The sequence below is a fragment of the Rhinoderma darwinii genome, chromosome 11, assembly GCF_050947455.1.
Source record: "Rhinoderma darwinii isolate aRhiDar2 chromosome 11, aRhiDar2.hap1, whole genome shotgun sequence".
Taxonomy (NCBI): domain Eukaryota; kingdom Metazoa; phylum Chordata; class Amphibia; order Anura; family Rhinodermatidae; genus Rhinoderma; species Rhinoderma darwinii.
In genome coordinates, this window is record NC_134697.1 from 55,316,212 (window position 1) to 55,330,802 (window position 14,591).

Here is a 14,591-nt window from a genome sequence, read left to right on the forward strand (position 1 = left end):
TTATTTCAGTGATTACAGGACAGAATCGGAATGGAGTTATCTCTGCAAGGACTCGCATTGAATTGTTAGCAGAGACATTTAGGAAGAAGCAGCCATTCACCCACTTCTTGTCCTTTGCTCTCAATCAACCAGAGATCCAGGAGAGGTTCTTGCAGTTTAAAGAAGAGGTCCTGTCAAAATGTTCCAAGGTAGGAGGTCACATAACCTTTACTATTGATTCAAAGCTTAAAGTGAATCTCCACCTTTTAAATTTATGTTGTTTTTAGGTCCGAAATTCTGTTTTTCGCTTTTTGTGACACCGATCTTAAAATCCCCTTCATAGACATAGTTTTAAAAGACAACATGTGCCAGATTAGGACTTTTGGAAGCAACACGGTGTCCTTACGTTTCAGGTTTTATTTCTTGAAACAATATTTTGTTCTTTTGAACAGATGCAAACTTGTGATGATCTCCCATGTACATTGTTCTATCGATATCTTCAGTTACGTCATGTAGTAACCAGGCAGTTTCCCCACCCAAGACAGAGAGTATCTACATACTACATACATATACATCTCAGGGTCCTACTAGTTTAATTTCAGCTCTTTATATGCATCTGTTAAATGCTTCTCGAAACAACTTCATGTTAAAGATGGATGGCAAAGCCTTATTGCTTCTTTAACAGAGGAGTTTTGGAATGATGCCTTAGAATCCCACATGTTCGTGTTAATAGCAGCCAATAATAAAGTTAATCCAACTGTATATCCTTCATCAAACCTATCTGACTCTAGTCTCACTTTATAGAATGGGTAGAATTTGGCATTTGATCTGAGACCGTCCCTATATTCAACAATTTTGAACTCGACTAACCTTACTGACCTTATATCGGAGGTTCTTATTATCTAATCCCGCAAGGCTTGCTTATTGGGAGTAATAGATTAAGAGAGTTAGGCGTTTTTTATGACAGAATTTTCTTGCAGAATATCTTTTTTCCTGGGAAGGAAAGCTATTGCGATGAGATGGATCGGGTAAAGACAACCTTCTGTAACACAATGGAAAATGTTAGTCAACAATGTGATTTCTTATGACCACATTGTTTATAGGAATAGGGGTTGGCCACATAAATTCCGGAAAGACTGGGGAAAATGGTGTAACGTGCCCCTTAGTCAATGATCTAGCTCTGCCCTACCTAATGCGCTATCCAATTACATCAATGTGAGCGTTTAATCTGTTTTTTTCTTTTTATATTCTAAAATTTGTATCTATTTATTGCCGACCCCAATGTTATTGGAAATGTCATAAGTGCTGTGTTTTGATCTCGTCACCTCTATGTACACTCGATTCCTCTGTAATTTTCATATTTGAGTAGTCTTTGTAAAGTACAATTTATCTGGTTGTTTTCTTCAATAAAATGAGTTTACGAGATAACAAGCTGGATGTCTGAACGGGAATAACCTTCAGGACTTACTGCAAACAGTGATATTATTGCGTATAACAGTATGCAGTAAGATCCTGAGCTCCCTCTAGTGGTGGCTGCAGGCAGTGAGCATATTATCTTTTATCCACAGGATAGGTTAGAATTGTATAATCTCTGGGACAAGCCACCAATCACTATAACAAGGCTCCCCAGATCAGTGTTGCCTCTGAGCTGTGCGCTCTGGAAAGGAAAGAGTTAAAACAATATTCACTGGGCCCAATTCTGTAGGGTTTGAAATGTTTATATCTATAATTTCCAGATTATACAGCTTAGAGAGAACAGTGCCCGGGCCCCCTGTTCCTTCTCACCCGCATAATCGCAGTGTGGAGGAGCTTGAATGGAGCAGTGCGTGAACCTGCCCAATTCACACTCTATGGGGATGACGGAAGCAGCCAGTGCACAGGCAATTTGTACAGGTCCCTAATTTTCCTGACCATCGATTAACGATCCCCATCTACCAAAATGTATGCAATTGAAAACTGTTACATACTGCCATCAGTGAGAATATTATATATGAGCACACTGAAAATGTTAAGTGAATTTCTTGGCAGTATATGAAACTGCTGTGTTATTGTATCATTACTGACCTACCATCACATAACATGTTGTGTCATATTTCCAGCACCAGAAATGACTGAATCAGGCCAAAGAGGTTGGAGCACTCCAGAGCCCTTTTGGTCTGGAAATCAGTGGTGATCTGAGATCAAAAACATCACAATTTCCCCTTTAAAGTGTCACATCCCATTTTCATCTTCTTCCGTTACTTACAGTAACCTGATGTCAATGTCATTTATTCATTTTTGCTTTAAAGCGGCATTCTCATGAGAGACTATATATTGTTTATTACCCATATACCCCCTGCTTAATCTAATGTGAAGTGGTATTACATGTCCTTAAGATCTATTGATTCTTAATACAGCTAATATATCCGTCAAGTCTCTGTGACCTTTTCAAAGTGAGATTTATAAATCATTCCAAAAGTTTAAATGCTTTAAAGAAGTTGACTTTTAGCTTTTGTTATAATTCATCATTAGCATTCTGTTCCTTGTGCTTGTAATGTAAAAGTAGATTCTGCCTTCATTTTAGTTCAGCATAACATCTCTGACATTCCAGTACTAATCCGGGCATCAGATACCCCGCCATCAGCGAGCAGCGTCACACTAATGGAATACATGCATTATTACATTATATGTTCTCGGAGCTGGAAGGAAATGTGTTGTACTTGATGCAAAATAATACACTAAGAAGAAACCGATTCAAATGATCTGTATGCAGGATGCCATATGTCTCTGATCCTGATTTGAGGGGGGGGGGGGGGAGGATGGCAGATGGATACATGGGAGAGGGAGCGCGACAGAATCAATTTTGTAAAAAGCATACAGCAGAAAATAAAATCATCTGCATTCATTTACATCAACAGCATATGTCCATAGCTTGTTTATCTTCTTCCGAACATGCGGCCAAAGATCTTTTCGGACCTGGTATATCTATTTGGTTCGCAGGAAAAAGCCAAGTGGATAAATAGTAAATGTGCCTTTGGATACCTGTCATAGCTGTGTTCTGTGTACAACTTGTCAATTCGTTCAGCTCTTCATTGGTTTATACTGTTGGGCTGATTCATGCTGGTACCCATTCGCTATCTCAGTTGGATACATTGACTTTTAGAGGAGCTGGAAAGATTTTATCTCTGCTATAAAAAATTCAGGAGATCTCGAGGACTGTGCTCACTGCTTGATAACTCGACTGCTCAGTCATTGGATTAATTATGCGCTACTCACTATGTATTTGTCTATTGTGCAAATATCTCCTGATTTATAAAGGGGCGCACAACTTAAAGGGGTTGTCTAGTTTAGAAAATCCATTTTCATATATGAGGGAATTCTAAGGGGTCCCCTATTTAAGGATCTTCATCTTTTGGCCAGTGGAGAGCAGCTATAAAAAAGTTACTCTCTCTGGGGAACTTGTCCTGTCCTGCATTACACAGATCACGCATTGATTTGTATAGGCACTGTGTAATGTGTAATGCCAAATTTATCCTTTGATGGCCCTGCAGGGATATTGAACACTAACTGCCAGGTTTCCCCAGGGATTACAGCTGATCGCTGGGGGTCCCAGCAAGGGAACTTTGTGATCGGCTTGTTGTCAAGAGACTCTTCTAACAAGTAGGACTGTCCAAAGTAAAAAAAAACTTTAACAAGGTTTTAAATGGGTCGCTGCACTTTAAACTGAAATGTTCACTTGGTGCCTATGAAGGTTAAATGCATTATTCATTATTATCCTGACATTCAACCATTATTATATTTTTTGGACTATAACTTGCACTGAGAAAACTGCTTGCTTCAAAGCAATGTTTACACAAAGCTAGGTTTTAAACCGCTGACTAATGATCGGTGATTAAAAATTAGTTACGAGTATTTCATGGATATTTCTATCAGGACAATGATGGTACATATGCTGCAAATTTATCATGCAGGTTCAATCGAATGCATTGTAAATTTCGATGAGCGGCATTTACCGATGCCACTAACAATAGATGTGCATTTAGACTGAGCAATAATCGTTATAATCAGTGGGTAATTAATGTATCGTAACAATTATTGTTACATGTAAACCGGCCATTATCCTGTACCATTCCTTGTTTTTGTTGCCACTCTGTCACTTCTACACTCCCAGCTTAGCAATGTTTTTCCTGATTCTTTTATTAAATGAATTGTGTAACAGAATCTTTTGGCTATGGAGAGTATAAAAAAACTTAAAGCAGTTGTTTTAAAGTTTGAAAAACAAAAAAAGAAGTAGCAGCAAAGAGAACCAGTGCTCACCTCTTCAATCCCCTTCCGATTCAGGGGTCCCCCGCCGGTCTTTGTTTAGCAGCCCTTTTAAATAGAAGATATTTTCTATAAAAGTAGCGTGTTTGAAGATGTTGATCTCCTGGTTCTTGAAAATGTTTATATTGTTCCAGTGAAACATTTATAGGTGCAAACAGATAGAGCTATCATATTGAATGATCATGCTCCCAATGGAAAGTTCACCTGATTTGGGTTACTTAGTCTGGGTATGAACAATTTTAATGAAGTGTTTTATATAAATTCATAAAATTATTGTGAATGATTTTGGGTGTACGTCTCCATTAGTTCTTGTAGGACCAATAACGCTTTCATTTTAATGTGATCTCATCTACAGATATGTACATACTATTGTTCCTCTACATTTCGAGTGCTCTGAACTCAATAGAAAATACTATTAAAAATAATGTGTACTTACCCATTTTTAAAACTTTTGCAGTTGCCAATCAGACCATTTCTTTGAGGTCCTTATTTCCTCCCTACTAGCCACTGGCCAGGAGGTGGCATGATGGAAGTGCAAGATTTCCCTATTCACATAACAATGCTAGAAATACTGGTGGTAGTGAAGTAGTATTTTTAAGAGCCGTCTTATTTAAATACATGTTGTCGAACCATTAAAGTGCAGCTAATCGGTCGACAAACTTCTGACATGTCATAGTGACATGTCAGAAGTTTGTATTGGTCCGGGTCCGAGCACGGAGACCCCCACCAATCGCTAGAACGAAGCAGTTCAAGCACTCGTGTGAGTGCTCAGCTGCTTCGTGCCTCTTCGGCTTTTTCCGGCAATAAATGTATCGTGTACGGATTCAATACAAAGTCTATGAGCCCGTACTCCGATACATCGGCTTTCCGGAAAAAGCTGAACAGACACGAAGCAGCTTAGCGCTCACACGAGTGCTTCAGCTGCTTCGTTCTAGTGATTGGTGGGGATCTCAGTGTTCGGACCCCCACCAATCCAAACGTCAGACATGTCACTATGACATGTCACTATGACATGTCAGAACTTTGTCGAACGTTTAGCTAAACTTTAAGGATTGTTTTGACTGTGTTGCTTATTACTTATATCTTTTCGCACTCTCCACCTGACTTCATGACGTTTGTAGTTTTTTTTGCTCAAAGGACAAAGTGAAATATATAACCTTTGCCTCCCATAGATAATGAGACAACTCCCTTCCAGTCATTATGTGTAATGGATACTGCCATTACATTAGAGGTCTGAGAAGTGCATTTTTTTAAAATTTAATTTATTATTAGGAACATAACAAAAAAAGATAAAAAATATATATTTTGTGCACGTAAAACTTTTTGACCAGATGTTGAGGGGACCATATACCTACAATTTGTAGGATTTGACCAATAATGAGTTGTTAGAGAGATAGTTAGTGGTGAGAAAACATCTTGTCTTGCTTAAAAAAGACGTCCAGCGGGAGCACAACGTTTCATCATAGCACTATTGTCCGTCAAATTCTACACTGCTTTTATGCATTTTATACTCACTTCTATGCAATCTGGCCTCGCGGCTGCTTCTGACCAGGATTTTAGATGTCACCCTGCTTTCCTTTTTTACTGTGCTATGGTGATAGCAGATTGATATTCCCATGAAACCTCAACATAGGAGCAACTAGAGCCAGTACCACCTCAGTGTGAATATCCTTCCCTCAATATTCTCCTATATAAACTAATAGATTATAAATATAGAGTCAGGGAGGCTAAACTATGATACTTTTCATTATAATTGTTGCTATGAGCAACTCTCCATACTGGCTCATAGAGGAGGATTCCCATATGGCAGACTCCCTCCTCTGTGTTGTCTGTATACCCTAATAGGGCATATGGATAGGGGGTGTCTTCAGTGGTTGTCCGTTAAGGTAACCCAATGGAAACATTAGTTTTGGTTGTGGATTCTCATTAAAAAAATGTCCTTAATTACTCCTTGTTATTGCTACATTTGTAGCATGCAAACAAAGTCAGGCTTGAATTTCCCATTTAGCAGTTATATTTTTACGTTTGTGTCCACATTTATGAATTCATAATGTGTCCATAGGTATATTTAAAAATAAAGATTTTTGTTAATTATTTGGTACTGCAACATTTTGGTTCTATGAGCCTTTCTTAAAGGGGTCTTCCGATTCCCAAAAAAACACAAACTCGTTTACTATGCCAAAACCATTTATTTAATGCAGTTTTGATAACCTTTTTTGTTCAGAGACAGCGTCGTCATACACTACTTTTTGATGCTGGGGGTGGCAGTAGTTTCAGCATGACCCTGAAAACGTAATTTCCCATCATGTCACATTAAAGATCCAGTCTGCTTTACATACTCAACCCCCAATCTACTTCTCCTTCATGGTCCCCTCGTCATTCCTGCAGCAGTAAACCTGTCACCTTCTCTGCCCCAAATAATGGTAATATTAAACTTCACCATAAATTACAGCGCATTCAGTTTATTTGATGAACATTACCCCCCCCCCCCCCCCCCAATAAATGAAAGTAAGTTCATTAAATCCTCCTCCCAACATCTAGCCAAGTCAAAATAACTCTAGGAGGATGGAGGCATATTATTGTCAAAGTCTACAATCAAGAGATGCCTTCATGAGTTTAAATACATATGGTTTATCTCAAGATGTAAACCACTGGTAAGACTTAAGAACAGAAAGGCCAGATTAGACTTTGTTAGAAAACATCTAAAAGAGCCGCTAAGTCATGGAACACTTTTTTTTAGACAGATGAAGCCAAGATGAAATTGCAGCAGAATCATGGGAAGACAACAGTATGGAGAAGGAAAGAAATGGTTCATGATTCAAGCCTTACCACCTCATCTGTCACACATGGTGGATGCAGGTTTATGGCATTGGCAGATAAGACTGCCAATGGAACTTGTTCACTTGTGTTTATTGATGATGTGATGATCGATGTATCAGAATTAATTCTAAAGTGTATAGCGCTAGACTTTCTTCTCAGATTCAATGAAATGCTACAAAACTGTACAGATAAATAATGACCCAAAACATACCGCGTAAGCAACCTAAGAGCTTCTTAAGGCAAATAAATAAACTATTTTTCAATGGCCAAGTCAGTCACCTGACCTCAAACCGATTGAGCATGCAATATGTTTTGTTCTTTTTATTTTTGTCTTAGCTATTTATTTGTATTTTTAAAAACTTCCTTATTGACGACCATATTGGAGATACATACTACTTTCTTGCATTGTCTGTATAGATAGCACATCAGTATCTGTGTGCTTTTTAGCATGAATGTGAGTTCATTTCAAGGAAATGTCATAGACTATTACAGTCTCCAGGGAATGGAGTAAAGCCCCCCTAGAGACGAGGGGGTGACATGGTAGAGCCTTACCTTTTATGTATAGCATTGCTATCTTGTCTTTTCTAGACCTCTAGCAGTAAGATATATCTCATTAACTCAACCAAGCTCTAATGATAATGAAATGACTCTACGATTAATGTCTAAGTCTATACAGCAAAGCTGATAAGTGAGCTGGAGAAAACAGGAAGTGTCATCCTGTTGTGTCTGCTGTAAAGGCCACTGTGAAAAGTGGAATATTTCAGAAATTCTTTTTATGTGGATAGTCACATAAAAACCTCCACCAAATTGTTAATTTTTTTTTCAAATTCTAATTTCAATAATATATCCTTTTTTGATTATTCATTCCCTTTAAGGGATAAATCCTGTCTGTTGAGCTCTCCTCCCTTCAAGTTCTTATTTTATTGTTAGATAATTCAGATTTGGTATTTTGAGAGCTCATCTAAAGTGCAACCTTTTGTTTTATATTCAGCCTAATTTGAAAAATTCAGATGCTGCTGTGCCTAAACCCAAGACACAGGGTCATCAATGATCCTATAGAGAAGTTATTTTGATTACAGTTTGTTATGGACAACGTAAATGCCCTTGCGTTCCAGTAGCATACCCGTTCATATAATCCTTAAAAACCTGAACACCTGAAACAAGAAGGCAATGATCCTGATTCTCTGTAGAAATACCTTCAGTTGAACTGAGCCTTTTTTGCTATACACAACCAATTCCAATTCCACAAAGGTAATGCTGTGCACATACCATGTCCTTTCCAAATCTAATCATTGTTCTGTGTCCAATTCCATTACAGCTTTCATGAAAAGATTATGTTCCATCCTCATCTTGACACAATAAAAGGCAATGTATTATTTAGGCCCCTAGACTTTGACCAGCCATTACAGCCCTTTAATTCCTGCATTACAATACCTAGTAATAAAACCCATGTGCTGAGAGGCTTTCACTTGTTTGTTCTGTACAGTAGTCCCCTGGCAGCTGTTGTAGGTTTAATATTCTGCAGGCTAATCATTCTCAGCGTTAGGAATGACTATTTGGGATCATGCTGGAAGGTAAGTATAAGCTTGCCATTGTAAAAACGAGGTAATCAGTGATCAGCATCTCCCCACTGATAGATTAGAGAGCAAGCTTGCTGCAATAATGCATTGTTTGCTGTTAACCATACAACGACAGAATGAAGAGCTAAACCCTCATATCAGCATCATTCTAGAATCATTTATTTGGGACACATTAAGGCGACACCTAGCACTTATCGGTGTTTCACAGTGTTACATACAACACAATGACATACAAAGGGCATTTCTTCCCCAGAGACCCTCTTGTCAGATTTTAGCTCCCTGGGGTCATTGCTATTAGAGAGATTTACTAAAGAAGAAATTAGATTTTCTTGTAGAGATAAACATCTGAGAACATAGGATGATCATTTTCATTCATGCTTGTCTGCTGAAATTAGTTTTGACCAAACTGTTTGTTTGAAATCACTTGAAGCCGGGAATCTGGTTGACTTTAGTCATTCAGAAAATTCTTTGTTTCAAACAAATTGTTTACTACTTTATAAAATGTTGTAAAATGTAACTGTTGACCATTGTAAAGTTTGTCACATCTCCAATAATACTATAAAATTGCATGTAGACATGCAGTATATGATTTTAAAGTTTATTGCTGTGTTTTATTAATTTAGAAGCTTTGTAACATTTTTATATTAGCTTGCATTCTCCAGGGAATGGAGTACAGCCCCCCTAAAAACGAAGGGGTGACAGGGTAGAGCCTTTACCTTTTATGTATAGCATTGCTATTCTGTCTTTTCTAGACCTCTAGCAGTAAGATATATCTCAGTAACTCACCCAATCTCTAATGATAATGAAATGACTCTACGATTAATGTCTAAGTATATACAGCAAAGCTGATAAGTCAGCTGGAGAAAACAGGAAGTGTCACCCTGTTATGTCTGCTCCAGAGGCCATTGTGAAAAGTGGGATATTTAAAAAATTCTATTTATGTGGATAAGCACATAAAAACGGCTTCATTGCTAAAAGTGGAATGCATAGTAACATGGTCCAAAAAAGGACATACGTCCATCCAGTTCAGCCTATTATTCTGCAATGTTGATCCAGAGAAAAGCAAAAACACCACTACGCAAAAGCACATTTTTCCTCATTTTAAGTAAAAATTCTTTCCCGACTGCAATATGGCAATCAGAATAAATCCCTGGATCATTGACCCATCTCCAGTAATTTAGTAACTTTAACTTTACAGTTAAGAAAGGCAAGAAAGGCATCCTAGCCCCTTTGAAACTCTTTCAGTAAATTCACCATAACAATCTCCTTTGGCAGAAAGTTCCATAGTCTTTAGTTTTCAAGAGGAGGAGCCCATTGTTGATAGATAAACTTCCTTCATGTGCTATATCACCAATAAACTACTGAAAATACCCAGCATTCTTTGGGGCACTTGTTTTTTTTAGGCAGTGCAGAATCTCTTGTGATCGCTGGATAGCATCTGTGGCAGTGTTCTTTTGACAGTTCTGTAGAGACTTCAGGAGAAAATAGAGGGAAGTACTTTGAGCACCAAGAAATGAAAACTTTTTATAGGTGAAGAACACCATATGTTGTAATGTATCACCTGTCATAGCGACAATATGAAAGCAGAACAAAGGTTCAATGACACAAGACTCCGATATTGCCAAGTACCCATCAGTACTTGGCATAGTACGTTTTCTTTGGGGGAAGTGGGTGCGGGGTTAGTGATATCCTTTAAGTGAGTTTTGCATTCTTGTAACTATACATTTATTGTGAGTCTCATGAATGCTTTGTTTTCTTTTGGGTCTTGTCAGTTAATATCATCCAACTGGCCATTGTCTTCCATTTTTACCTTAAACTCTTTTGAGCATAATAGTCTTCTCATTGAGCCAGTTTGTGCTTGTGTAGAACATCTTATTCCAAACAATAAGGCCTCATGCACACGACCGTGCTCGTAATTACGACTCGTAATTACGAGCACGGCCGGGCACGGGCAGCCGGCCGCTTTTCCGAGCCATGCTGCCATTATAAAGTATAGAAGCATGGCCCGTAAAATAGAAAAATAGAACATGTTCTATTTTTTTAACGGCACGGGCACCTTCCCATGAGAAAACGGGAAGGTACCCGTGGCTAACAGAAGTCTATGAGCCCGTTATTGCGGGTCGTAATTACGACCCGCAATAACGGGTGTTTTTACGGTCGTGTGCATGAGGCCTAAGACTGTAAGTTTCCCATTTCCTGCTATATTGGCCTCCACTTTTCTGGGAAGGCTGTACAATAGATTTGCACTTCGCCACTAAAGCATTTTTGAGGTGAGGCACTTATGTAAGATCATAAGTCCTGGCTCACAGCCTTCATATTTGATCCTAAACAGGGTCATCGAAAATGAAGGATCTATATAAATAACATACTGTATATGAAAAGACCAGTGAAGTTTTTTCACACCAAATTTGGCAAGTTATCATTCTTATGGACCTCGCTCTGCGTATGGGAATATTTTTACATGGGAACAGGAAACCGCCTTCCTCAAACTATTGACATAATACCTGAAGCACAATACTCTTTATAATCAAATTGTAATTTGTAGCATGAATATTCCCTTCACTAAAAGGAGTCTGTTCCAAACTACAAAGTGCCCCAAATCATTATCCCGTCTCTACTAAGCTTTACAGTTGGCTCTGCTCATTTAGAGAGGATGCTTACAAACTTCATTCACATACCGTGGTCTTAACTTTTTCCAATCGAACTCCTACGGTTGACTCCAACTTTGGCTTCAAAATGAAAATATTAATATTTTATTAATTTATTAAATACAGAGTATGTTGCATATTTACACACAGGAATTTTAAAGTTTTTTTCATAAATTGCATTCTATTAAATATATTGCATGTTCTGTCTAAGTCGCCTGATTATTTACATGATGGTGATGAAATTCCTGATGTTACCATTTTACTACAGTAAATTTGTTATTACTAATTATTATACATAAGCCATTTATGAAGTAGTTGAAGCTGGAGTTGGACTGTGGAAAAATAGAGGAGTTGGAAGTTTGGCTAACTGACTCCTCAGCTCTGCTCATAACCCTGAGTGGAATTTGCTTAGACCTGATATGAGGTCTCAATAAATAAAACTATTGGAGCAGAGATTGTGGCATTAGTGGTTTATTATAGTATGAATCCAGTGATTTTCTATTTCTTGAAGAGCAGCTGTCCGTTTCTAAATGTTTGCGAAAGTAATTTTTTATTTGAAACAATAAAGTACATTTAGCATTTAAATTTTTTTTTAAAACCTATTTATGTGTCCTGTTCCGTCACATCTTCCCTTTTTGTTCCTCAGCATTCATGAGAGTTTTTGGAGGCACTTCAGAAGTTTAAAAGGAAAGATGAATCTTTGCTTCATCGGATTGTAGCATAGGGAGATGAATGAGATGGTAATTTCAAAAGTAAAAAGCCTTTTTCTTTAGTACTAAACTGACTAGAAAAATAAAATACAGTGAATGGTATTTTGTTGGAATTTTAATTTTCTTTATGTATGTTTGGTAGGTTACCTACTGTCCTTCCCTTTTTAACAAATAATTTTTAAAGATTTGACTAGATAGAATTAAAATAGGTTAGTAAAAATGGATTTCTCAACACTAGATCTTTGGGAACAGGCTACGCTATAGCTGTCACTTCATTTTTATAATAACGTGACCGGCTTTACAGTTCCCACACAGGTTGTGATTGTTACGACCAACGGGTTGTGTAACCACTTGGCTGCTCCACAGATGAGAGTAGCGGCTGGCAGCGCATAACAGGACACAGGCTGTAACAGGTAGCTGGTTACAGGCTGATAACAGAGAGCTGGATACAAGCTGGAAACGTATAGCTGGATAACAGCTGATAACAGAGCTGGATGCAGGCTGGTACTGGATAGCTGGATACAGGCTGATAACAGAGAACTGGATACAGGCTGGTACTGGATATCTGGATACAGACTGATAACAGATAGCAATGGCAGACTGGAATCAGTATGCAAACAGGACCCTTTGCAGGACACAACTAGGTTGTTCCAATGTTGCTCAGGCAGGGTGTGTCAAGTAAAGCGGACTAATATACCTGGTGATTCACAGGAATTGACTGGGGAAGGAATTGGGTGCGAATGCCTATAAGATGCACAAAGTGAGCTCAACGCCCATCCTATGGGCCGACCCAGAAACACCAGCAGCAAAGGGGAGACATTTCCTCAACCTGTTGCAGGAAAATTTTATGGGCCAGTTTGTGGAAGGCCCGACTAGAGGTGAAGCTCTGCTGGATCTGGTCATTTCTAATAATGCAGATCTTGTTGGGAATGTCAATGTTCGTGAAAACCTTGGTAACAGTGACATTTTACCTATACTGTAAAAAACAAACACAGGCTGGGAGGGCAAAAACATTTAGTTTTAAGAAAGCCAATTTCCCCAGGGTGAGGGCTGCAATTCAGGATATAGACTGGGAAGAACTAATGTCAAATAATGGGACAAATGATAAAGGGGAGATTTTCAAATCTACTATGGGTAATTATAGTGCAAAATTTATTCCTATAGGTAACAAGTATAAACGACTAAAATTAAATCCCACATGGCTTACACCTTCTGTGAAAGGGGCAATACACGACAAAAAAAGGGCATTTAAAAAATACAAATCTGAGGGTACAGCTGTAGCCTTTGTAAAATATAAAGAGCTTAATAAAACCTGTAAAAATATAATAAAATTAGCAAAAATTCAAAATGAAAGGCAGGTGGCCAAGGATAGTAAAACAAATCCCCAAAAATTCTTCAAGTATATAAATGCAAAAAAGCCAAGGTCTGAACATGTAGGACTCCTAAATAGTGGTAATGGGGAGTTGGTCACAGGGGATCAAGAGAAGGCAGAGTTACTAAATGGGTTCTTTAGCCGGTGCCAGTGCTGTTAATATATCAGTTGATATACTGAATTGGATGAATGTAGATATAGTCCAAGTTAAATAAAATAAATGTGCACAAGGCCCCGGGCTTAGTTCAGTTATTTCTGTCCCCCTTTTCATAATATTCAGAGATTCTCTAGTGACTGGTATAATGCCAAGGGACTGGTGCAGGGCAAATGTGGTGCCTATTTTCAAAAAGGGCTCTAGGTCTTCCCCGGGTAATTATAGACCAGTAAGCTTAAAGGCATGGTGTTGCCCGAAAAACATGTTTTTTTTTTTTTAATTAAACATTTAGTGTGTGGGTGATTAAACATTGTTCAAATTTTTTTTATTTTTTTCACGAGTCAGGAAATATTATAAATTATTTCTAATTTATAATACTACCCATTTTTGGTCACTAGATGGAGCTATTTCCCAAAATTGCAGCATTGCAACATTGGGTTAAAAGCTCTCGCTCTAGTGAGCTCTCAGCATCCCCCCCTCCTTTATCCTGGCTAGTGCCGGGATAAACGAGGGGTTTGAACGGTGTAACCTCCTACACTGTGTGTCGCCATTTTTTGAGCTAACACACAGCGTAGTAGGTTTACATACAGTAGTAAACACACACAAACACGAACATACATTGAAATCTCTTACCTGCTCCTGCCGCCGCGGCTCCCTCCGGCCCGTCCGCTCCGTTTGCTGCCGCTGTTCCATGTGCACAAGTCCGGAAGCCGCGACCGGAAGTAGTAATATTACTGTCCGGCCGCGACTTCCGGTCCACAGGAAAATGGCGCCGGACGGCGCCAATTTCGAATAGGACTGTGTGGGAGCGGCGCATGCGCAGTTCCCACACAGACGCCGTACACGGCAGTCAATGGGACGGGAGCCGTTCGCAGTCCCTATGGGACTGTGGCTGCCGTATTCCATGTCTGTGTGTGTCGTTAATCGACACACACAGAAATGGAACAAAAAATGGCAGCCCCCATAGGGAAGAAAAAGTGTAAAAATAAGAAAAAGTAAAACACAAACACACAAATGAATAAAAAC

The 14,591-nt window shown here is 38.6% G+C and overlaps 1 protein-coding gene across 2 annotated transcripts in view; it reads left to right on the forward strand.

Annotated features, from left to right (window-relative positions):
- Nucleotides 1–14,591, forward strand: part of ASCC1 (activating signal cointegrator 1 complex subunit 1) — a 219,357-nt gene that overhangs the window by 86,146 nt on the left and 118,620 nt on the right. For both annotated transcript variants that reach the window (XM_075841554.1, XM_075841555.1), the window contains one exon: nucleotides 10–188. In XM_075841554.1, coding sequence (XP_075697669.1) covers nucleotides 10–188 — 179 coding nt within the window. The remainder of the gene's footprint in view (nucleotides 1–9; nucleotides 189–14,591) is intronic.